This window comes from Candoia aspera, chromosome 5 (genome assembly GCF_035149785.1).
Source record: "Candoia aspera isolate rCanAsp1 chromosome 5, rCanAsp1.hap2, whole genome shotgun sequence".
NCBI classification, from domain to species: domain Eukaryota; kingdom Metazoa; phylum Chordata; class Lepidosauria; order Squamata; family Boidae; genus Candoia; species Candoia aspera.
The window spans coordinates 116,361,070-116,385,783 of NC_086157.1; the positions used below are offsets into that span (position 1 = coordinate 116,361,070).

The following is a 24,714-nucleotide window of genomic DNA, read 5'->3' on the forward strand; positions in this document are numbered from 1 at the left end:
CCCACCGCTCAGCAGGGACACAGGCTCGGTCTCTCCTCGTGGGAGACACTCCCACAGCTCTGACGTCCTGCAAATGACTGCGGCCCCTCTCCGGCCCCCTCAGGGACGATGCAGCCACGTCCTGCAGCCACGTCCTTCATCCTTCGCTAAGCAGCCATCCTCTGGGGGAGAATCCAGACCCACCCCAGAAGTTTCCCTGGGGCAAAATGGGAAGGATGTTCTCTTCAGCAGCACAGGGGTGCTCAGCTTGGCAATTCCTCCCTAGCTGTGCTATTATGCAAATTGCGCTTAGAAAAAAGAAGTTGCATTGTTGCCGTTGATTCTGGCACAATGTGGGGGAGATGGGCGGTGATCAACATGTGATTGATAGATAGATAAATAAATAAAATTATTCTTGCTTCCATGAGGAGGACGAAGGACAGTTTTAAAGTATCTCCAGCAAATAAATAAGTAACAGCTCCCCGCTGAGCATAGTTACCAAATGTTTACCTTCTTTAGTCCCTGTTTCATTCTTCTCTGCAGTGCAATAAAGTTTGCTGTTTTTGTGTTGTGTGGGGGGGGCAGAATTAAAAACTAAGGTTTCCATTGACATCTTTGCACACAGACACACACACACACCCATGTGGGAAAATAGGGGTACATGCAGTTTGAAAGAGTGCCATGGCTATAGGAATTACATAGCTTCAACTGGGAAACTCTTAAATAGTTTAGGTCAAGCCAAATCCAGAAACGCTGGGGAATTCCTGGAAGCCTGGCACTTGGACAAAGCAGCCATCAAAGGAAACATGGAGATAAAGCACATTCACACACCATTCAAAAGAGACAATAAGAAAGCTAAGAAGGAAACAGAAAGACCAGGACACATCCTCTCCAGCAGCCAGCACCCAGATAAGCAGGGATTAACGCCAGACAAACAATCAAGCAGAAACAATACCCCAGTCGAGGAACTACCAAGGAGAAAACCACGCCCCACCAACACTGCAGGGCAAGCAGCGGTATATAAACAGGGAGCAAAGCCCACCCTCCCTTGCACTGATGATGTGACCTGGTTGGGTAATGAAACATCTGCAAGCCAACAGCCAAGCACAGAGAGCACTGTGGACTCCATAGGGAGCAAATGCGACAGAGGCATACCAGGGGGTGAGGGTGGGGCGTCAAAAAAGTCAAGATGGCCTCCACCACAATATGATTGAAACTTGCCCCTTGTGCATGTGGTGCATGTGAAAAAGGGGCAGGGATTTGATCATATTGTGGTGGAGGCCATCTTGACTTTCTTGACGCTTCTGCAGAGGCCCCGGAACTGGGAGTTTCTCTTTGGCCGCCTGGCAGGCTGCAAACATGGCCTTGTGTGATGCTCTTCTCCCTTTCTCGAGTCTTCCCTTTGGCACCACGCCCTCTGCCAAGGAGCAGCCCAGGGGAACGCAGGAGAGAAGCCGGCCAGTGATCTGTACCTGCCCAGGCAGTGGCAGGTCCATTTGCAGAAACCATTTCTAGGCCTCACTGAGGCCAGGCTCCTTCCAGGCGTCCAGAGAAGCCTCCAAGCAAAACTGAGCACTTCTGTCACACTAATTTTGTCTTGTGTGCATCGGGCTTCCCGATTTAATTACAATATTTAATTACAATATTTAAGTTAGCCTTAACTAAATCAAACAAACCTTTTCTTGGTAATATGAATAGCAGTGTTTCTCAACCTTGGCCACTTTCAGATGGGTGGGCTTCAACTCCCAGAATTCCCCAGCCAGCCATGCTGGCTGGGGAATTCTGGGAGTTGAAGTCCACCCATCTGAAAGTGGCCAAGGTTGAGAAACGATGATGTATCGTGTGCATATTTTTAATGGTACTGTTAGAAGGAATTCTTACCAGGGTTCGTCCCGCGCCGGGAAAGAAAAGACGCAGGCAGTTGCTGGAACAGAGGTTGAAAGTTATTCTCCGAGAACACAAATTGCAGAGTAAGCGTGCTGTCGAGGGTGGCCACACCTGTATGCCCCCCATAAGCCCTTTCTATCGGAGAGCTAGGCCATTGCTGTGCAAAGGTGTTCCCGCCCCCTAGGAATTTGAGAAAAGCGTCGTTTCCCGGATTTCAGAGAGGGGGCGCTCTGCTGTTGGTGTTTCCCGACCTGGTCCTCTGGGATCCCTGCGGGGCCGTGGCTTTGTCTCCGAGCCTGGAACGTTCTCCTTGGAAGGAATCTTTTGTGATTGGATTATGGGATCTGTTTGACTGGCGAAGGAGGTTTACCTGGATGGGTTCTGCTAATATCTGTGAATGAGCAGCCTTTAGTGTTTCCAGGGTTTCTGACTGAACTGGAAGGGAGTCCTTTGTTTAAACAGTTGGGCTTCCTTTCACACATTGATCTCTGGCATCTCCTTTTTGCATCAAACTCATTCTTATGTGCAGCCTTTAACCTTTTTCCTTGCCCAAGGAGAAGGCAGTGGAGCCTGGAGACAGTGTTTCTGAGGGAAGACAGCACAAACAGCAGGGAGAGATCTCAATTTCTTCCAACAGTACACTGGAAGTGATGAAGGATGTGACAAGACACAGAGATTTTGATCAGATAAAAACTAAGTATGGGAGATCCTGTTTGAGATGTCTTCTGGGCTTCAAGATGCGGCTTTAGTGCTGCAATTCAGTTTCTTCCTTCCTGCCTGGAATTTTAGCAGGAGGGTCATTTACTGATGTTCTTCTCTTCCATATAATCCACCCTTCTGCATTTCTCCACCGGTTTCCCACCTTTTTCTTACACGGATAATCCATCCAGGAGGTGCGATGCGGCATCATCCTGCTCTTTTGCAGCTTCCCTAGATGCGAAAAGGGCCACCCCGTTCTGTGATACTTTGTGATACTCACAGAAATGGGAGTAAAAGCTTAAAACCGGCACAAAGTCCTGCCAGACCAGTCCACATGGGCAGAACGTCACTCTCTCAAGGACTTCCAGTGGGGAAGGAACACAGAGCGGAAGATCGCCAGGACAAGTAAACTTCTGAAGAAAATGAGTTATTGGGGGCTGGTGAGCTGGCCGTCACCCGCATTTGTGTGGCCCATGTTCCACAGCATCAGATTTGCTGCTGGATATCAGTCAGTCAGCAGCTTTGGGCAAAATTCTCCATCTAAGTCCGGGCCGCACACTTTAAAAGAGGCACACGCAGGGGGGAGTCTCCAGGATGACCAGCGGTGTGGAAACCAAGCCCTATGAACAACGATTCAAGTCGTGGGACCTGTTTCCTTCAAAACTGAAGGGGCGATACGATAGTGGTCTACCAACCGTTAAAAGGCTGCCAGGTGCAAGTGAGGGCAGACCTGTTCCCTGGCAAAACCAAGGATAGGGCAAGGATGAATTGGTTGAAATGAAAAGAAGGGAGATTCAGGCTGAGGAGGAATTTCTTGATCATCCATGTAAAAACCTCTTAAACCGGTGATGGACTCTCCTTTACTGGAGGCTTTCAAAGAGGAGCTGGATGGCTGCCAGTTGGGAGTGCTCCTGGTGATCCCTGCCCTGAGCAAAAGGATGAACTAGATGATCTTGAAGGTCCCGGGCATCTATTTGGTGAGCTGTTTGGCTTAGAAAGCCCCTTCTGGACAACAGTAAAAGGTTCTGGGAAATGGGAATCCTTCCCCAGTGGCAGAAGGTAAAGCTGCATCATTCCTCAACGGAGATTCCTGGTCTTCTTTCCCTTGTTTTGAAACACAGTTTTATTCCAGATGGCCTAGTGTTGGGTATAAATAACCTGGGTGCAAGCAAAAGTTTCCAGAGGGTCTATAAAAAGCACCGTCTCGCTGTCCGCCTGTCACATTGATGGCACCCCACAGCTGAGGAGAGCCATCGCAGAAGCAGGCGAGCGGCTAGGAGGAGGAAAGGGGACTTAGCAGCGCAGCCCACTTGCTTCCCGGGCTGGAAAAAGAAAGGTAAACATTGCCCCTTCCTTGATCTCCGTTTGGACCACACTTGAAATTCTTACTTCTTCTTCTCCAGCAGCAAGATTTTCCACCTTCCCCAAATGCATTTAAGCAGGAGTTGGTGAAGGAATATTAAAGTCACGTTTTGGAGTTTGGGAGAGTTGCTCAGCGGCCTGCTCGTGAGCCATTTTCTTGACTGTTGGCCATATTTTGCATGCCTGCTTGGGGAAAATTTGACAAATTGCCCTTGTATGCCCGAAGAGAGAAAGGGATGTAGCACTGCGGGCCTTAAAGGCAGTCTGACAGCACCTGTCAAAGATTGATTGCTCACCTGCATTTAACCCCCAATTTCAGTAGAACGACCCCTGCTGAGCTTTGTGGACAAGTTTTCTGCTTTTGTTCTGGTGCTGATCAGTTGAATGGGAGCAGAATCCCTGCAGCTCAGGAGCATGGGGGAGGGCTGGGGGGAAGGGACATCCTGAAACAGATCTATAAGCCCCCCAGTCTCTTTTCTGTGTCACATTTCGGCAATGACGGCAAGAATAACAGGGCCTGCAGTTTCTTTGTTTTGCTTTGAAAGGAGTGAGCCATGAAGTGTCCATCCTTCCCGACGTCCGTGGTCCTCTGTTTGATGGCGATGCTCACAGGAAATGTCCAGGTACGAAGGGAAAGCTTGCAATGGCAAGTGACAACAAAAGGGGTAAAAACCAACTGTTCTGAAATCCGTGATGAAGCAGTACTTTTATCAGGCCCGTTTTAAGAGTGTGTGTATTTTGGGGTTCTCAAGAACAATCCACCAAGTGTTCAGTCCAGGCTTTTTAATCACTCTCCTTGCTGTGGAAGTGAAGGTCTGAGCCTAAGATTGGGAGACCCAGATTCACGTCCCCCCTCAGTCATGGAGAGTTACCTTGGGAGACTCTAAGCCAATCATTCTCTCTCTCAGCCCAACCTACCTGGCAGGGTCGTTGCGTGTGGATACACCTGAGCCACGTATATAGCTTTGTAGAAGACTTCGGACACCCCCTGGTAGCCCAGTGTAGCTCACAGAGCACATGCATCAGATGGGCTTACTGAGATGCACCCATAACTGGACCAGCTGTAACTTCTGAGTGGTCTTCAAGGCCAGCCCCATGTAAGGCGCATTGCGGTATCCAAGCAAGAGGTGACAAAGGCATGAAGGATCATAAACAGGGTTCCTGGGCCCAGGAAACAGGCAGATGGATCTGTGCAGAAGCCCTCCTGCAACTTGTTCTTCCAGCAAGAGCCAGGAATCCAGGAAGGCCCCAAATTGCATACCAGTTCCATCTGGGGAGGCTCAACCCCATTGAGAACTACAGAGGGCAGGTCTCTAGGCACGGCTGATTGGTATCTGGAGGAGATGCGAGGTTAGCCTTCCCCAGCCTGTTGCACTCCAGATGCGTGGGGCCCCATTTCCCAGAAATCTATGTTGGAATTGTAATCAGCCAGATCTGGAAGGTGCTAGGTTGGAGAAGGGTGGCTTACTCTCATCTCTCTCTCTCTCATTTTCCCTTTTCGCTGATTAAAAACATTCAGTAAGGTTTTAAAAAGAACCTTATACAGTTTGTTGTTGTTTATTCGTTTAGTCGCTTCCGACTCTTCGTGACTTCATGGACCAGCCCACGCCAGAGCTTCCTGTCGGTCGTCAACACCCCTAGCTCCCCCAGGGACGAGTCCGTCACCTCTAGAATATCATCCATCCACCTTGCCCTGGGTCGGTCCCTCTTCCTTTTGCCCTCCACTCTCCCTGGCATCAGCATCTTCTCCAGGGTGTCCTGTCTTCTCATTATGTGGCCAAAGTATTTCAGTTTTGCCTTTAATATCATTCCCTCAAGTGAGCAGTCTGGCTTTATTTCCTGGAGGATGGACTGGTTGGATCTTCTTGCAGTCCAAGGCACTCTCAGAATTTTCCTCCAACACCACAGTTCAAAAGCATCGATCTTCCTTCGCTCAGCCTTCCTTATGGTCCAGCTCTCGCAGCCATATGTCACTACGGGGAACACCATTGCTTTGACTATGCGGACCTTTGTTGTCAGTGTGATGTCTCTGCTCTTCACTATTTTATCGAGATTTATCATTGCTCTTCTCCCAAGGATTAAGCGTCTTCTGATTTCCTGGCTGCAGTCAGCATCTGCAGTAATCTTTGCACCTAGGAATACAAAGTCTTTCACTGCTTCTACATTTTCTCCCTCTATTTGCCAGTTATCAATCAAGCTGGTTGCCATAATCTTGGTTTTTTTGAGGTTTAGCTGCAAACCAGCTTTTGCACTTTCTTCTTTCACCTTCATCATAAGGCTCCTCAGTTCCTCTTCACTTTCAGCCATCAAAGTGGTATCATCTGCATATCTGAGATTGTTAATGTTTCTTCCAGAGATTTTAACTCCAGCCTTGGATTCCTCAAGGCCAGCTTGTCGCATGATGTGTTCTGCATACAAGTTGAATAGGTAGGGTGAGAGTAGACAGCCCTGCCGTACTCCTTTCCCAATCTTAAACCAGTCTGTTGTTCCGTGGTCTGTTCTTACTGTTGCTACTTGGTCGTTATACAGATTCTTCAGGAGGCATACAAGATGACTTGGTATCCCCATACCACTAAGAACTTGCCACAATTTGTTATGGTCCACACAGTCAAAGGCTTTAGAATAGTCAATAAAACAGAAATAGATGTTTTTCTGAAACTCCCTGGCTTTTTCCATTATCCAGCGGATATTGGCAATTTGGTCTCTAGTTCCTCTGCCTTTTCTAAACCCAGCTTGTACATCTGGCAATTCTCGCTCCATGAACTGCTGAATTCTACCTTGCAGGATTTTGAGCATTACCTTACTGGCATGTGAAATGAGTGCCACTGTTCGATAGTTTGAACATTCTTTAGTGTTTCCCTTTTTTGGTATGGGGATATAAGTTGATTTTTTCCAGTCTGATGGCCATTCTTGTGTTTTCCAAATTTGCTGGCATATAGCATGCATTACCTTGACAGCATCATCTTGCAAGATTTTGAACAGTTCAGCTGGGATGCCGTCGTCTCCTGTTGCCTTGTTATTAGCAATGCTTCTTAAGGCCCACTCAACCTCACTCTTCAGGATGTCTGGCTCTAGCTCACCGACCACACTGTCAAAGCTATCCCCGATGTTGTTATCCTTCCTATACAGGTTTTCTGTATATTCTTGCCACCTTTTCTTGATCTCTTCTTCTTCTGTTAGGTCCTTGCCATCTTTGTTTTTGATCATACCCATTTTGGCCTGGAATTTACCTCCAATGTTTCTAATTTTCTGGAAGAGGTCTCTTGTCCTTCCTATTCTATTGTCTTCTTCCACTTCCGCGCATTGCTTGTTTAAAAATAATTCTTTATCTCTTCTGGCTAACCTCTGGAATTTTGCATTTAATTGGGCATATCTCCCCCTATCACTGTTGCCTTTTGCTTTCCTTCTTTCTTGGGCTACTTCTAGTGTCTCAGCAGACAGCCATTTTGCCTTCTTGCTTTTCTCTTTCTTTGGGATGTATTTTGTTGCCGCCTCCTGAACAATGCTGCCAACTTCTGTCCAGAGTTCTTCCGGGACCCTATCTACTAAGTCCAGTCCCTTAAATCTATTCTTCACCTCCACTGCATATTCCTTAGGAATATTAGTGAGCTCATATCTAGCTGATCTGTGGGTCTTCCCTAATCTCTTTAGTCTGATCCTAAATTGTGCAAGAAGAAGTTCGTGATCTGAACTACAGTCAGCTCCAGGCCTTGTTTTTACTGACTGTACAGATGTCCGCCACCTTTGGCTGCAAAGGATGTAATCAATCTGATTTCGGTGTTGTCCATCTGGTGAAGTCCATGTATAAAGCCGTCTCTTAGGTTGTTGGAAGAGAGTGTTTGTTATGCAGAGTGAATTGTCTTGGCAAAATTCTATCAGCCTGTGTCCTGCTTCGTTTTGTTCTCCCAGGCCATACTTACCTGTAATTCGAGGTGTCATTTGACTGCCCACCTTAGCATTCCAGTCTCCTGTGATGAAAATAACATCTCTTTTAGGCGTGTTGTCCAGTAGGTGCTGCAGATCCTCATAGAACTGCTCTACTTCAGCTTCTTCAGCATTTGTGGTTGGGGCGTATATTTGGATCACTGTGATGTTAGATGGCTTGCCCTGAATTCGAATTGAGATCATTCTGTCGTTTTTTGGGTTGTATCCAAGCACTGCTTTAGCCACTTTACTATTAATTATGAAGGCTACTCCATTTCTTCTGTGGTCCTCTTGTCCGCAGTAGTAGATCTGGTGGTCATTTGATGTGAAGTGGCCCATTCCAGTCCATTTCAGTTCACTGACGCCCAGAATGTCTATCTTTAATCTTGTCATCTCACCAGTAACCACATCCAATTTGCCCTGGCTCATAGATCTTACATTCCAGGTTCCAATGGTGTGTTGATCCTTAGAACATCGGATTCGCCGTTCACCACCAGCACCGTCGGCCGCTAGCCGTCCTTTCGGCTTTGAGCTAGCTGCGTCATCACGTCTGGGGCTAGTTGAGCTCATCCTCTGTTCCTCCCCAGTAGCATTTTGACCATCTTCCGACCTGGGGGTCTCATCTTCCGATGGTATACCGACATATCTCTGGTTGTACTGATCCATTTAGTTTTCACGGCAAGAATACTGAGGTGGGTTGCCATTACCTTCCCCAGGGATCGCATTTAGTCTGACCTCTCTGTCATGACCTTCCCGTCTTGGGTGGCCCTTCACGGTTTAGCTCATGGCATCACTGAGGTGCTCAAGCTCCAGCACCACGACAAGGTAACGATCCTTTGCTGAAGCCTTATACAGTTAGTCCTCACTTAACTATCATAATTAGGACCAGAATTTTGGTTGCTACGTGAAGCGGTCATTAAGTGAATCCAACCTGATTTTACGACCTTTTTGTGGTGGTGGTTAAGCGAATCACTGCAGGCGTTAAGTGAACCACGTAGTCGTTAAGTGAATCATGTGGTTCCTCATTGGTTTTGCTTGCCAGAAGCCAGACAGGAAGGTCGAAAATGGCAATCACGTGATCGTAGGGATGCTGTGACGGTCATAAATGTGAGAACTGGTCATAAGTTGTTTTTTTTCAACACTGTTGTAAGTCCAAACCATCACTAAACGAATGGTTGTTAAGTGAGGACTCCTGTAAACCACCTCTATCTGGCCCATTCACGTTCTTTTCCTGCTTCAGGTCCTCCCCGTTCCCCTCAAAACAAGAAGAGACCTCTTCCCTGTCAAGGAGGCGCCGCTCAACATGGCCTTGACGTCTTTCGACGACCAATACAAGGGCTGCGTGGAGTCGATGGAAGGGAAACTGGCGGAGCTGAACCGCACTGAGTTTGCCCGCAACAGAGTCTATGCTGAGGCCTGGGGAGAGGCGGCCTCCAAGTGGTGGGACAAGAGAAGGGTGTCCTCCTTGGAGCCCCCCACGCTGGAGCCGGAGCACGCCATCACCCTCATGGCCTACACCGCCCAGGGCCGCTTCCACAGGGACTTCAACGCAGCCGTGAGGGAAGCCGGGCGCACCAGGGACGACTACCTCAGCCGCTTCCACTTCAAGGCCTTCCACTTCCTCCTGACGCGGGCCCTCCATGTCCTGGGGGCCGCTGCCCAGCCTCGCTGCCACAAGGTGTACCGCGGGGTCAGGAACGTCCGCTTCACGTTGGAGCGCGCCAAGCCTGTCCGCTTTGGGCAATTCACCTCTTCGTCGCGGAGCAACGAGAGCGCTCTGCGGTTCGGCACAGACACCTTCTTCACCATTGAGACTTGCTACGGGGTCAACATCAAGAATTACTCCTCCTTCCCGGGCGAGGAAGAGGTCCTCATCCCTCCCTTTGAGAAGTTCAAGGTGGCTAATTTCACAAAGGGGCAAGAGACCAACTTCATCCATCTTCTCTCGCTTGAGGATGCCAGCGTCTACAACTGTGTGCTTGTGACAGGTAACAGCCAAGGGGCAGGGCCTTGAACCCGGAGGAGGGCTGAGCAAGCCGCTCATCCTGAGCTGCAGCAGAGGCTCAGAGCATTTACTTGACCTCCTCAGGCAAGGCACACCCTGGGCCTCCCTGCTGGCAAAGGGCACCCCAGCCGAGTCTGCCTTGAACAGGGCTTTGGGTACTTCACTCCCGGGGGACCCACAGTAAGTCGAAGGCCAGCAGCAGCCAAGTCTGCCTCCCCGAGAAAAAGGGCACAGCTTGGCCAAAAGTCTCCTCCACCCTCCTCAAGCTCCTAAAAGGCGCTGAGGAAGAAATCTCTGCCCTCTCCCTTTAAGAGTCCGGAGAGAGGGCGGAGACCACTTGCTGCCTGACATCGTTCAGGAAAGAAGCACAAACCCCCTCTGCCCCGGGACTCTGGCCAGGTGAAGGAAAGCGGTCAGGGAAAGGGGGCGGGCTGGAAATCTGTCTCCAGAAGCAGACCAGGAACTCAGGGCCCCGAGAGACGGACCTGTTCAGCTTTCACTCCCAAGTCCCTTTTGCCATTTGAAAGAACCCGTGCAAGATGCAGAGATGCCACTTCAGATCAGGTGAGAGATAGTTTCGCAGCTCTCGTGTTGCTAACTGTTTTGATTGTTTGCTTGGGCCTTCCCCCACTATAGGTAGTCCTTGACTTACGACTGTTCGTTTAACAACAGTCCGAAGTTATGACAACCTCAGAATGGGTGCTTTATAGCATATAAAGCACTTCCGAGCATCGCAAAATGTTGTACCACTCCCCTGTGATCACGTGATTGCATTTTGCGACTTTTTTGCCATTTTCCGGCAAAAAGTGCTAATTGGAGAAGCTGGATTCGCTTAACAACCATAGTGATTTGCTTAATGACTGCCGTAAAAATGGTCGTAAAATCGGGTCTAGTCACATGGTGGTTCTACTTATGACCACAATGACTTACGATGGAAATTCTGGTCCCAATTGTGGTTGTAAGTTGAGGATTACCTGTCCTGCATTAACCCACCACCTACCCATCCTTCAGGCAGCCCAAAACAATGCTGGCATCAAGTTGCTGCTTTTTGCTAATTCCTGTGGGCATTTTTTCAGAATCTCTGGCACATGGTGCTGCCCCGGTGAGTGAGTGTGCCCCTCCGTATAGGCAAGGGGACTGGCTTCCTCCGCTTTCGCTAAACCATCAGCAATGGGGAAAACATACACCATCAGGCACTGCAGTGGGATTGGGGATGGTCTGACTTCAGGACTCTGCCTGGGCATCTCAGGGATGCTGTGTCCCCCCACCACACACATTTGGACATTTCCCAGTTAAAACCATGCGAATCAAGAAGCATCTGGGAAGACCTGGGGCAGAAGCATCCGTAGAGAGGAGGGAGGCAGACCCTGCCAGGATGGTGAAGCCAGCCAGATCCGAACTGAAGTGGGCTCTTCTTTCAAGGGGAAGCCAGAGGGGGGAGGAAGTGATTGAAACTGACCAGGACAGAGAAGCTGGTGCAAAGGCACAAGCTCTTCCTTCTTCTGCCTGTTCCTCCTCCTCTCCCTTGTGGGAAGCCTGGAGAAAGGGGCCAGCAGAGGCAGGCAGCTGTGGTCAGGGGGCTGAGCATTGCTCAGGGCACTGAGAGCTAAGGCTGGGGACAAGTGGCAGGCCTATGACCAGAGGGGAGAAGCATTCCCCATCTTCCCATGCTCCCCATCACACCCTCAGGAGGTCTCTGGCCTTCCCCCGAAGTTGTGGGCGGTGAAGCAGAGCAGATTTTGCACACATGCGCCCGGAGGCTGCCCTTGGATGGTGGTGGGCTTCAGGGAAAAGGCTGCTTGGGGCAGAGGGCAGCCGGGGCCCCTTCCTCTTCTCCGGCTGTTGGGCTGGGTGTCCCAGAGGGCAGGCAGACACGGGGCGTCTCTGGACCGGGGCAGCGAGGCCAGGCCGTGTTCCCTTTCTCTTGGCAGGCAGGGGCTGGAGTCACTTGTCTGCTGAAGACCGGCCCCTCCTCCTCCTTTGGGGCCCCCTCCTCGCTGTTGGCCTCCTTGGATCTCCGGGACTCCTGTGATTTACCAGCTTGGCAAGATCTCCCTGTGCCTTTCTGAGGTTGCCCCTAGAGAAGCAGCAGAAAACGCCGCAATGTTCTGCACGGCCTCCGTGTGCTGGGAGGTGCCGTTTCGTCCTTCGATTTTACTTACCTTTTGCTGTTCCGGTGGAAGCTTAAATTGTGTGAATTAGGAAGGGGACAACTGCCTGCCTTCAGAAGATGTGATGGCAGAACAAGACAGTGGAAACATGCACAGCCGTTCCTAGAAGAAATGACAAGACGGCCATCCAAAAGGACTGCCTAGCTCAGTGGCCAGGTCTTAATTTCCTTGAAGAGGGTTAGTGTGACTGTGTTCATCCCCCAAAGCATCGTGATCTATAGATGAGAACTGATATCAAGTCATATGCTGGCAAGGTGCTGGTGTGAACGAACTCTGGAGCTTCTCGTATGGCACCCCAAAGCCACCCTCTCTGACCACGTTGGCACAATACTTGTATATTTGACTTGGCTACTGAATAAACCCATTTCCTGGATTTGCACCATTCACTAAACCCTAAACTAACCCGACAGCCTGGAATGGAATGGCAGCACGCAAGGGCAAGCCAAGGTGAACAGACCTGGTCCCACATGTTGTGTGAATCCAACCACAGACATCTCAGGAAGGTTTTCTCGTCCTCAGCAGCCCTCTCCTTAACCCGGAGCAGGAGCTGTTGGGAGTTCAGGGTGCGCCATGGCCGAGGGGCTCCCCTACCACATAGATAAACATCCACCCATGTGCTCAGCATCACTGAGAAGGGAGTTTCTCTGGAGGCCTTCCAGTTGCAAAGCCCACATGCATTACTGGATGAGAACACTGTCCTAACGGATTGATTTCTGGGCCTGCGTTCTGAGGTCCTCCTGGCATCAGGGACATTCTAATTCCTTCCCAGGGCTACTGTCGTGCAGTTGAAAAGCCTTATTTTTACTTCCATGCTCTGTTCTTCCAGCTTCTGTGTTGTTTGCTCTGGTCAACAACTGCAAGCTTTAGTAAACGGATCTCAGCCTCGCCAACCTGAAGAAGCCACCCCACTTCCTCAGCCGTCCTTCCATTGCGGCTGCTATTTAAATAAAACCCTTTTTCCATCATTCCTGTGCCAAGGATGTAATCAGCAGCACCGCAAACCCCCAAGGGACTCGGTCCAGGTAACCCTGGGAAAAAGGCAAAATTGGAGCCCTTTATTTAAAAGCTGAGTCCTGGGGAAGGGGGACTCTCCTCTTCCGCCCCATCTCCGCATTCCAGAACTGGTGGTGGCAGGGTAGCTGCCCCGTGGGCAGACCTCTTTTGGGTGGGACAACTGCACCCAGAGCAAGGGCTGCGAGGAGGCTGATCCCAGGCGGAATCTTGTCAGTGCTTGTGACCCCTCTGCTCCCTGGATCTACCTGGGATCCAGCCTGCAACTGCTCAGTTGAAGTGAAGAATACTGGGCTGTGCCTCTCAGTATGGGCACCCACCAACAATACCTTCAAAGTCACCCTGCCCACCCCCCACCCCTGTACCAGGCATTATGGCACCCCAATATCTGTTCTCTCCAGGAAGGAACTCTGTGAGAGGATCAAAATTACATTTATTTCCTCATTTGCAGAAAAGAAATGTGATGCATCCATTTGCAATTCCAACTCAGGAAGTGGGACGATGGATTTTTTTTTCCTGCCGCACCTTCACCGTCTCTTTCCCAGCTTTCATTTAATCTTGGCAGATGCAGCTCTGGAATCTGAGCTCCTGGTCCAAAGCCCTCTTGGGACACGGATTCTTCTCTTTAACTTGTTCCTTTTCACAAAAATGAGCCTGCCCCACTCCCCCCGTCAGCAAAGGTCTGACTGTGGGAGGCAGAGGCCAAAGTGTCCATTCCTTGACTCAGAAGGGCCCCCTGGCTACGGAAGCCCTCACAGGGCCATGCAGACGCACCACCCGCCTGATTCCTCTGATTCCTCCCACCAGCACCGAGGAGACACCCAGCCAGTTTCCAAAAGGAATTCTGGCTCCATTCAGCTGTGTCAAAGCCACCTGGATGCTCTGGGCAAGCCTTGGCACAGCGGAAGTTGCTTAAGTGCCCGCAGAGGGAGGAGGCCCCGCATGCACAGCGCACACAGGAGTGGAACACCGTCCCAGCATCTGGCCATACAAGGCACAGATGCTTCCTTTGGGAGACCTGGTCCGAGGCAAGATCCGGAATGCTTATGGGACGAGGGCTGCGGGTACTGGACGGAGACACATTCACCAGGGCAGGTGGGCATTCCTTCCTGCTTCTCTGCAGCCAGCTGCCAAGGAACCGAGGGGTGGGCAGGAATTCCTTGTGTGGTCACCAAAGGTTGAGCCTCTAGTTGGCTGGGACCAGCCATGTGCAGGAGCTGAAATGGGATGCCAGCGATCACTGAGCAAAGGTATTTTGCAGCTCCATGTATCTGCACCCTGTGACCCAGCCCCACAGCCCAACAGGACCTGCACCCCAAGGGGATATGGGGGCCCACTTCAACTCATCATGGCTGCTTTGCAGATGCCCCTAAAACTTTAACAGCCGGGGGTGGGGCTTGTGCAATCAGCCAGGCTGAGTGAGCTGCTGCAAGGCTGTTGCCCACCCACCCTCCCTCCCATTGGGTAGGTACCCCCTCGCCTTCCCCAGCTGCACAAAGGGCACTCTGCATCACCCGGCTTGGCCCATGATCAGGGCGCTCATGATGAACACCATAGCAAAGAAGGTCCACATGAAGAAGCGGTCCATGACTTTGGCCACTTTCTTCCACTCCCCCACCCGTTTGGAAGCTGCCCTCTGGTCTCGGAAGCAGCCGGCGATGTAGTCCACGTTCCGAAGAATGCTCTCCTGGTGGCACCAACACTTCCTTCTGGGGCAGGAGGGCTGCTCCTCTAGCTCCACGTCCCGGCCAGCAGGCTGCTTGGGGATGCTGCCAAGCCCTTGGAGCTGCGGGGTCCCCCAAGAAGAGAGCCCCCTGCCCTTGGCTTCCTCCACGCTGGCCCTCTGGACTTGAGGGGGTGGGTCCAGCTCCTGTGGTGGGCTCTTGCAGCTGTCCCCAACCTCATAGACGAAGACAATGCGGGCCATATACTGCAGGATGAACCTCCGGGCCCACTGGGGGACGGGCCTTGCCCTGGGGCCGCAGTGGTGGACATTCATGATGAAGATGGTCAGGGCAGTAGAGGCGGTGATCATCGTCATGGTGGCAATGTAGTACTTCCCTGGAGGGAGGATGGGGGGACAGATGACACAAACAAGCAAACAGATTCTCTTCCGTCACATAAGCCAAAGTCCCCCATTCTGCCACCTTCCAAAAAAGTCGAAGCTGAACTTCCCAGCCTATTTCCCAGAGAAAGGTGGTCCAAAACCATCTGAAGAGCAGATGGGAGAAGTGGTGTGGCAGGTCCCCAAACAGGCGACCTATCTGCTTCCCGGCCATCCATGAAAGGTTAAGGCAGCCCCCTCGCTGTGTTGCCATTGCTGCACCCCAGATGGTAAGGGTCACTCCCCTTGGCTTATCATCTGTTCAAACAAGCTCTCAGTCTATCAAGGCTATCTGTCCTGACTAAGCAAAGACCACGCCGAGACGGGGAGAAAGCCTCTAGTGTTTTATTACTGCTATTGTAGACAGGAAATCCTACCAAACTGAAGAAGCGTGGGAAAACCCAGACAGATAAACCCCAAAAGTCAAGGCGGGTCTGTTCTGGGTTTCTTTGAAGGACAGCTCAAAGTCTCTAAACTACGCATGCGTTTTCCCCCTTGGATGGGGGCCCCCTCCTGCTCACCATCAGTACTCATGACACTATCAGCCATGAGGGCCAAAGCTTCTGACAAACACTTGGATTTCCAGGTTAGCATGTTTTTCTGAGTGGGAACGGGGGTGGTGGCATCTCGGAATGAAACCCTGGCTCTCCAGAGGGCCTACTCACCAATCAGCGGCACGTTCTCGGAGGGTGGCATGCTTTCCGCCACCAGCAGTTGGAAGACCGTCAGGGCCAGAAGAACGGTCACCCCCAGGGACACCTTCTCGCCAGAGTCTGCCGGAAGGTAGAAGCCCAGTGGGGCCAGGAAGGAGATCATGACGCAGGGCAGCAGGAGGTTGAAGACGTAGAAGGAGGCCCGCCGTCTGAGCAGCAGTGTGTAAGTGACATCTGGATAAGGCTCCGAGCAGCAGCCGTAGGTGATCACGTTCCTCTTGGCCGGCATCCCCAGCACTTCCCACTCCACGTTCTCCACGAAGTCCGCCAGGTCGCCTGTCTCCTGCTTGTTGAGGAGGTCGATTTGGTTGCCGTTGTAGGTCCAGGAGCCAAAGGTCAGGCGGCACTGCTGCCCATCGAAGGGGAAGTACGAAACGTCCACCTTGCAGGAGCTCCTGGTGATGGCTGGGGAGTCCCACATGATCTGCCCGTCACAGCGGATCACCACATTGGTCTCCATGGAGCTGGTGAACTGGTCATCGGCACTTGGGAGGCGAGGAAGACAAGGAATCAGGCTGGGATGGAGACCCGGGCCCTCTTTTGCCTGTTCTGGAAGGGAGCAGAGCCTCAGCTGGGCTCCCAGAAACAGAGTTTTACTGTTTCTTTAACTTTTTACTGCTTTTTACATTTTACTCATTTATTTCATTTTCATCTCATCTTCCTTCAAGGAGGTTTTGCTTAGGGTTGATAAATATGGTAAACATCCTCCCAAATATTTTATCCTCCCTGCAACCCTGTAAGGGACAGGATGACCCATCCAAGGACTCCGTGGGAATCTCCCTGCCCAGTCTCAGATGCTCCCCTCTATGCCGCAGTGCCCTGGGCTTTTCCGGGGCCACTTCTGCCCCTCCCTGGGGAATCCCCTTCCACACCTCTGCCACGGTCCTCTATAACCCACTTGTTGTAAAGGACGATGTCTGGTCTCCATACGTAGCTGCTAGGTATCCGGATGCTGTCAATGCCGCCATAGTCTTCCTTGTCCCAGCTTAGGTAAGTGTCCACCCACACCTGCCGGATCCAAAGGTAAGCCGTCAAGATTTGGTTCCTCTCATCCTGGAACAGAAGGGAAGAATTAAAGAATCTCCCAGGGAGGAAGGAGGTGGGCCTTGTGATTTGCAGGTGTGGCATGCAAGTAGCTCTGGGTTAGATCAAGACCAACCTTACAGCTATTTGTCTTATTTTACAGCTCCTGAGGAGTAGGACAGTGTCCTGTTCTGGAGCTTGGTAGCCTTCAAAGGTCTTCAGGATGCACCTGGGGTTACTGAGGGGCTATCGGTTTTCGGTATGACTGAAGAAAGGCATCCTTGAAGTCTTTTTCCATGACTGTTTTGAACCTCGTTTAGAGCCATCCAAATTGGTGGCTGTGCATCTATCCCCTGCCCAAAGACCCTTCCGCAACCCAGGAATGCTCAGTGGTCTCAGAGGTGGAGAAACGAAGAGCTCCTTCACTGGAGAACAAGGTCTTTGGGCTGGTGATGGAACGTGCCCCTTCTCACCTGGCTTCCTGGGCAAAAGAGCACCAATCCTGACATGGGGTGTTCCGCCATCACTTGCCCTTACCATGTCTATGATCTGGGAGAGGGTGACCTGAAGGGTAACGTTGAGAGCCCTGTCTGTATCCTCTGCTGGCCGCAAAGCGCTGGAATAATTGGCAAAGAGCTGGTGCAGCAGCTTGTAGGCAACCTTGCCCGGGGCTCCTGAACAGCCTGTTGAAAGAAAGACCTGGTTGGGAGAAAAGAGCCAAGGGAGCAGAGAGAGATGAGCAGGCCTGCACCCTTCTCCCAACGTCCCTCAAACAGAAACAGCCACTATTCTTGCCCCACCCAAAATGGCAGCACCTCATCCTTGGAGCCCCTCTTGCCCTGTACACATGGTTTAGAGTTGGGCTCCCCAACCCCCCCCCTTCCCCCCCCCCCCCTTAATGCAGTGTTTCTCCACCTTGGGCACTTGAAGATGTGTGGACTTCAACTCCCAGAATTCCCCAGCAATTCCCCATTCTCCTGCACCACTGAAAACAGTCTGGGAGATGGAGAACGCTCTGGAGGCCAGCTGTTGGGCAGCACCCACGCCACCCAGAAGCTGTGGAGTGTGGTGCATTATTCCCTGGAGGTGTCAAGACCTTGAGGTTGTGTAGAGAGAAAGGAAGATGACCTTGACAGAGGTAGGCAAGCTCTGTTGCCACAGCGACTAGGGGTAGAATGTTTTCTAAGTCCCCCAACATCTAGATAACGTTCATTCCAGGAGTGAAGTAGCTGAGGTGTAGGGCGCTTGTGTTCACTCCAGGTTGAGGCAGTGGCTGCTAGCAGCGTCCTCCTCAGATCGCCCCAGTCTGTACTCAGTATTGAGAGAGCCGGGGTGACGCTGCCGGTTAGTCTCAGGAAGGGTGCGTGGGGACTTGGGAGATGACGGTTGTTGGCGGTAGGTAGGGCTGCTGGCTTCATGGGGTCTAAAGTCTGGTACCCATTCTGCCTTCCAACTCCCTGGGCTCAACCCCGACACCTGCTCATTAGTTCCCTGGAGTCCTGGGTTTTCTGCTGTTGCTTCTGAATGCCAGCTCAGCCCGTCATGAGGCCTCCCTCGTTCATGATTCCGTGGTGGATGAGAGGGTTGACCTGGCATGCATTACCAAGACTGGCTGGGCAGCGGGGGAGTGTTCTCCCCTATGGGCTGACCTGGATTTTCGGTAGCACTAGCTGCAGCCCCAGGGCAGGGGTGGTAGAGTGATTATAGCCATCCTGGAGATTCCTGTGGCTTTCAGAGGTACTGAAAACAGATAAATGTTTGTAAGGCCCTGTTTGTTCTAGGGAGCAGATGAGATTGCTACTACTGTACAGGTAGTCCTTGACCTACAATCATAATTAGGACCACAACTTCCATTGCTAAGTGAGGCGGTCATTAAATGAGTCACGCCTGATTTTACAACCTTTTTTGCCTCAGTCATTAAGTGAATCACCAGTCATTAAGTGAATCATGTGGTTGTTAAGTGAATCCAGCTTCCCCTATTGACTGCTTGTCGGAAGCCAGCTGGGAAGGTCATAAATGACAATCACATGACCCTGGGACACTGCAACCATCGTAAATACATGCCGGTCGCCAAACACCTGAATTTTGATGACATGACTGCAGGGATGCTGCAACAGTCATAAGTGCAAGGATCGGTCGTAACTCACATTTTTCAGCCCCATGGTAACTTCAAATGGTCTTGCTAAACAAATAGTCGCAAGTCAAGGACTATCCATGCCACCCTCCTTGCTGCACAGCAGGTTCTAGTGGTTTCAGACAACTTTGAGTAACTTTTGGAAAGAGTTGGATTCCTTCAGGAGAAAGAGCAGCATAACAGCATTCACAAAGATGACAGTTTCTAGCATTGCGAGTTGTATCTCCAAAAAGCAAAGATCCTCAGCCAGCCCAGAAATACTACCCAGTCTAAGGGGCTTCCTTCTGAAGATGTACACAAATGCATCAGGGTATATTGTGGGGCTGCAACATGGGATCAGTGCAGAGTCCTGTTTGGTTGGACCCACAAGCTGCTATCAAGTGAGGCGGTTGAAGTGGGCAAGTTATCCCCTGATGAAGAATTGGGATAACTGGGTCCTTTTTTCTCTCTCCCCAACCGGAAGGTGGTTCCCTCTTTTGGTGGCAGTTCTATCCATGTTGGAGAGCCATCTGGGAATCTTTCTGGAGGAAGTGGGTGAGCAGACAGTAGGTTTGGATAAGGTCACTTGTTGGCCAGCCCCACCTGTCTCAGGCGACTCCATTCTCGGGGCACACTTGGATTCAGGTACAGGTACAAGGGCCATCTGCTAAGCATTTCTCTTCTTTACTGGGACTCAGATCCTTGGCCCTGGGCCAGAACTCACTCTGCCAAATGAACGACTCTAATTAAACAGAACTGACATCACATTAAAGGAGGTCTCTCGGTGGATTAATGCTCACAGACAAATTCACCCTCGGATCACCGTGCCTTGTAGAGTGGCGGATCCTTGCAAAACTAACCAGGCCTAAGATGGGCAAATGAATCTTTTTATAGGTCTAAGCCAAGAGTTGCTGGTCATCAAAAGACAGGCCCCATGAATCAACCTTAGGACAAGACCAACCTGATGCTCCCTCTTGAGTCTGGGTTCCCTGGAAAATCTTCCCTCCTATCTACTGCCCTGGAAGGGAAGGATGCCTTCAAATTAAACTTGATGCAGAGACTCCATAGATCCATCCATGTAGTTTCCTTAGCTCTTATGAAAGTGCTTCTTTCCGGGTCTTTGGCTCTCCTGTCTAGCCTACCACCCCGAGATTTGCTGAGGTGTTCCTTCAAGTCCTAATCTCGTCCAACCCTTCAGCTGGCTGAATGCTCAGCTTGCTTGTCTTGGCAGCAACACTCTAAGGTGGCGGCCCTCCAATCCGTGGTAAGGCTGAGAACAGTGAGCTTCTGACTTCAGGAAACCACAGCAGAAAACAAACAAACTTATATGTTGTCCAACTCTCAACAACTCTGGGCAGCTCACAACAATAAAAGAAATTAGAATAAAATCAATAAAAGATACAAGATGTCAACCGTGATAAAACAAGGGACCTTACTCTCCCTCGCCAAAGGCCTGGGTGAAGAGCCAGGTCTTCACATTTCTTGCAGCTCAGTTGTTTGGTTCTTGATGTTTGCTGAGCTTGGTGGCCTTCCTGCAGTTATTTCACTGTGAGGCTGTGGGCACGCACTGATGATGTTACCCAGCTGGTAACAAAACATCTACAGGGCAACAACCAATCTCAGGCGACACCAAGAACCTTGCCCGTCAGGAACCCCCTCGGGAAGAGTGAGATTTGAACCCATAGTCAACCACTCTTCAGCACAGCCTTCCTGCTATTATTTGACCCGTTCCCTCTTCCCCATCACCTCCTCCTTGGTTTCAGCTGCCAAGCGGCAGAGGTTCTGCGAGAGCTGTCCCTTCCCTGGTTTGAAAGTTTAATGACAGGTGTCCTGTTTCCCCTGCCAGGGACTTCTAATGACATCTTGTAAGGTTCGTTTACAGATCAAGACACGCCAATTCCAATTATTAGCTGGTGCTTTTCCTTGCACAGATGATTGAATTGCAGTTTAGCTGATGGCAAATTCCAAAATGCCTCTTCTAAAGGCCATGTTTCTACAATGCTATTAAGACACTCTCTTTTGTTGTTGAAAACATGAAACTAAACCCAAAGGGGGAAGCACAGGAGTAGAGAATTCAACCTGCTTTCCTTGATGGAAGGGCAAATGAGGCAACTCAGGATCTGGAGCTCTGGAGCTGCTGGATCTCAAGGACCCCAATTAGCAGCAAAGTCCCTCCAAGCAAGCAACGGGGGTGCAGCAAGGATTGCACTGCTGAGCGAAGAAAGGCACACATTTGCAAAATCCCTCTTTCCTTAAGCAAAGACAAAGACAACCTCCAGGTTCCTTTATATCCTGGAAAATGCCCTACCTGGCATCCAGAAGAACCCCAGGAAGATCCCAGGAAGCAGGAAGGTGCAAACGCCAAGGTTCCAAGGCATCTTCACACCCATCAAGACGCAGCTGAAACGGGAAGAAAAATCTACCAAACTCCACAGGACATTTCACACCTCTTCGCCTATAGGGGATGTTAGCAAGGAACGTGCAGGTAAGCCAGCAGTTCCGCGGTTCGCTGAGAAGGCGACGGAGCAGCTTTGCGGCAGAATAAACACGGGGCTTGCCTGTCACCCTGAGACAGAATTCCTCCAAGTGCTGCCGATCCTGCGTGAAGCTTGTCTTTTCTGTGATGGATTTGCCTCACCTCAGCCAGGGTGGAAACAGAACCCCAGGAAGTGGGTTATCCCTGACATCAAAAAAAAGAGCAGAAGAGGGTTAAAATGAACCTCTAGAAAAAATATAAGGTAAGCCTAAAATGCCACGGAGTTCTCAATTATTTATTGTAGCAATATTCTAACATTTGGAATGAACTAATTTAATTTCAGTTACTATATTCCTGATATATGCAGAGTGTGCAACAAACTAAAGATGCTGCTACTGATTTACTTATCCTTAAAGGAAAAGCAGTATTTTTGAATGGATCATATTCAAGAAGTATTGAAATTACAGGTAGCCCTTGCTTAACAACCATTTAGTGACAGTTCGGACTTACAATGGCACTGAAAAAACCTCACACTTAGGACTGTCACAGCATCCCTGCAGTCACATGATCGCAATTTGGGCGCTTGGCAATGGTTTGCCTTTATGACCATTATGACCATTGCAGTGTCCGGTGGTCATGCGATCACCATTTTCTACCTTCCCAGCCGGCTTCTGGCAAGCAAAATCAATGGGGAACCGTGTGATAACAGCTATGTGGTTTGCTTAACGACTGTCGCAAAAAAGGTCATAAAATCGGGTTGGATTTGCTTAATGACCATTAAAAAAAAGACCTAATGATTCAACAGATTTATTGTGGCAAAAATCTTCAGTCTGCCTTGAACTAGACCTTTAGTCTGGCCTAGTTCCTATTATTGGTTACCCGGTTTGCATGTGGTTTATTTTTGACACAGCATTGTGAGCAAAGTAGGTCACTATGGCTTGGGCAGCAAACTGTAGCTAAAAGCCCCTAAATGCAGGCTTGTTTCTCTTTTCCCTACAGCAGAAAAATACAGTAATGCCTCGGAAAACCGCCAACTGCCGTCCTTAGTTATGGCAACGGGGGGAGGATCGGCCCTGGATTAGCGTGGGGACGGCAGAGCCAGTACGGAATGCAGCTGTGGCAGAAATTCTTCTCAAATTCCTGATGTGGCATTGCCCAGATGCCACTGACCCAAACCTTTGCCCTTACGCTCATGATCCTGTTAAGAATCGCAGTGGTTGGCCTCCGCCTCTGCTTAAAGTTTTACTGTGCCCCCTGGATGCTCCTGGGCAAAGACTTCCCTCCAAGCCACTGTGTGCTGTGTCTTCTTATTAGAGCCGTGTTTCTCAACTTGGCAACTTGAAGATATGTGGACTACAACTCCCTTGCTGGCTGGGGAATTCTAGGAGTTGTAGTCCACATATCTTAAAGTTGCCAAGTTGAGAAACACTGTATAAGAGGAATCAATAAACCAAACATTTAGAGCTGTTTGTTAAGAATTCATCCCCAGAAAGGCTCACATTTATTTAATAGCTCAGCACCTAAACAAGAACAGCTCTCGTCACATTAACCTTAGTGAAATTGGGGATCCTAGCAAGTACCTGTGGGGGGGTGGAGGGGGAGAAAGGAAGAGTAACCTGCTGTTTAATTCCCAAGTGGAAGCCTGTTGGGGTTCCCGTTTTCCTCATCCTGCAACTTCAAGAACTCCTTGGCCCCCGTGCGCTGGGAACCCGGAGCCTGAGATCCGCAGAGAAGCATGTGGGGAGACGCTGTGTTAACACTCCCGTGCGCACAGGTAGCGACCCAGGAATCCAACAAGCAAACCTGGGATATGTATGGGGGGCTGCCTTCAGCAGCATGGATAACTTGGGGACTTCAGGAATGAAGCTAAACTGTTCCATCTTTCCAGTTCAGGCCTGGCAAACATGTTACAATACAGAGAAAAGAGTTAAAAAACAGGCCTAGTTTTCTTCCATCTGCCTAACAGCAAGGCTACAAATCAATATAGAATGTTATCTGCTGGCACTTCAACTCCAAGTGAAGATCTACAACTTGCAACCCACCCCCCTGCCAAAAAAATAGATCAAGCTGGAGACAAGGGCCTCGGAAATTCAGAATACAGTTAGTCCTTGCTTAATGACCGTTTAGTGATGGTTCAGACTTACGACGGTGCTGAAAAAACCAACTGATGACCAGTCCTCACACTTACCACCACTGCAATGTCCCCAGTCACATGATCAAGATTTGGGCGCTTGGCAACCAATTCACGTTTGACTGTCGCAGCATCCTGTGATCACCATTTTCTACCTTCCCAGATGGCTTCTGGCAAGCAAAACCAATGGGGAACCATGTGATTCACCTAATGCCTGCAGTGATTTGCTTAATGACCACTGCAAAAAAGGTCATAAAATCAGGTCAGATTTGCTTAATGACTTCACTTAACCGAAATTTTGGTCCCAATTGTGGTCATTAAGCGAGGACTACAGTACCTGTAGGTGAAGCCCCTTTCCTCTGACCTAGTGCTTTTGAGGTGGAACACAACACACACATACCCTGCCCTAGCATAATGGCCATCAGGAATCAGGAGCGGGTCAGATAAGAGAAGGCTCCAATTGTAGGCTCTTGCCCTAAGTATGCGAACACCCCAGAATTTGCTGCCAAACGGTCCTGCGTGATCATGGGCAGGATAGCACCTTCTCCCCCCACCTTTTAGTCCTTGAGTTTGGTTTAGTACCTACCGACTAGATGCCTGAAAGGCACCACCAGCACTTTTGCTTGGACTGGTGACAACCGCACAGGCAGTCCTCGGAAGATGCTCTTGAGAGCCCCTGGCAACACAGGACTTCAACGCGCCCCGCAAGTGCCCCCAGCTTCACACGCAGACCAACTCTACCCACTGGCCAGGGATGACAGGACTAGAGCAGAGCAGAGCGCTCACTGCTTCTGAAGAGCTCTGGAGGTTTGCTGCAAACACCTACCAGAGACTTGGCACTGGAAGCCCACTGTCCCACTGCAGAGTTCCTGTCTGCTTCAGTCAGTGGTGCGCAGATAGCTGCGAACGCTGACATGATGCTGGGGGCTGCAAGTCTTCCCAAGGGTCAGGCATACAGGAAAATGCATGGCAGGCAGAGGCCCCCCACTCCCCCTCAGGCCTGTTCTAAGCATCCCAAGCAAACTGATCGTCTCCTGATCGGCAACTGGGTGGGATTCTGAGGCGCCCACCCAGCCAATTTGAGGAAAGGGAGGAAGCAAAGAAAGAGGCAGTCAG

General features: G+C 50.4%; 2 protein-coding genes across 2 annotated transcripts; one reads left to right on the forward strand and one right to left on the reverse strand.

The window, feature by feature from the left end:
• Positions 1–4,467: 4,467 nt before the first annotated feature.
• On the forward strand, positions 4,468–9,865 carry ART1 (ADP-ribosyltransferase 1). The gene is made up of 2 exons (XM_063304766.1): positions 4,468–4,550; positions 9,092–9,865. Exons 1-2 carry the CDS (start codon positions 4,482–4,484, stop codon positions 9,863–9,865), a joined length of 843 nt encoding a protein of 280 aa, XP_063160836.1. The 5' UTR covers positions 4,468–4,481.
• Positions 9,866–14,523: 4,658 nt separating this feature from the next.
• Positions 14,524–21,381, reverse strand: CHRNA10 (cholinergic receptor nicotinic alpha 10 subunit). The gene is made up of 5 exons (XM_063304767.1): positions 21,300–21,381; positions 17,416–17,645; positions 16,754–16,908; positions 15,808–16,340; positions 14,524–15,099 (listed from the first exon to the last, which is right to left on the reverse strand). Exons 1-5 carry the CDS (start codon positions 21,379–21,381, stop codon positions 14,549–14,551), a joined length of 1,551 nt encoding a protein of 516 aa, XP_063160837.1. The 3' UTR covers positions 14,524–14,548.
• Between the last annotated feature and the right edge of the window lie 3,333 nt (positions 21,382–24,714).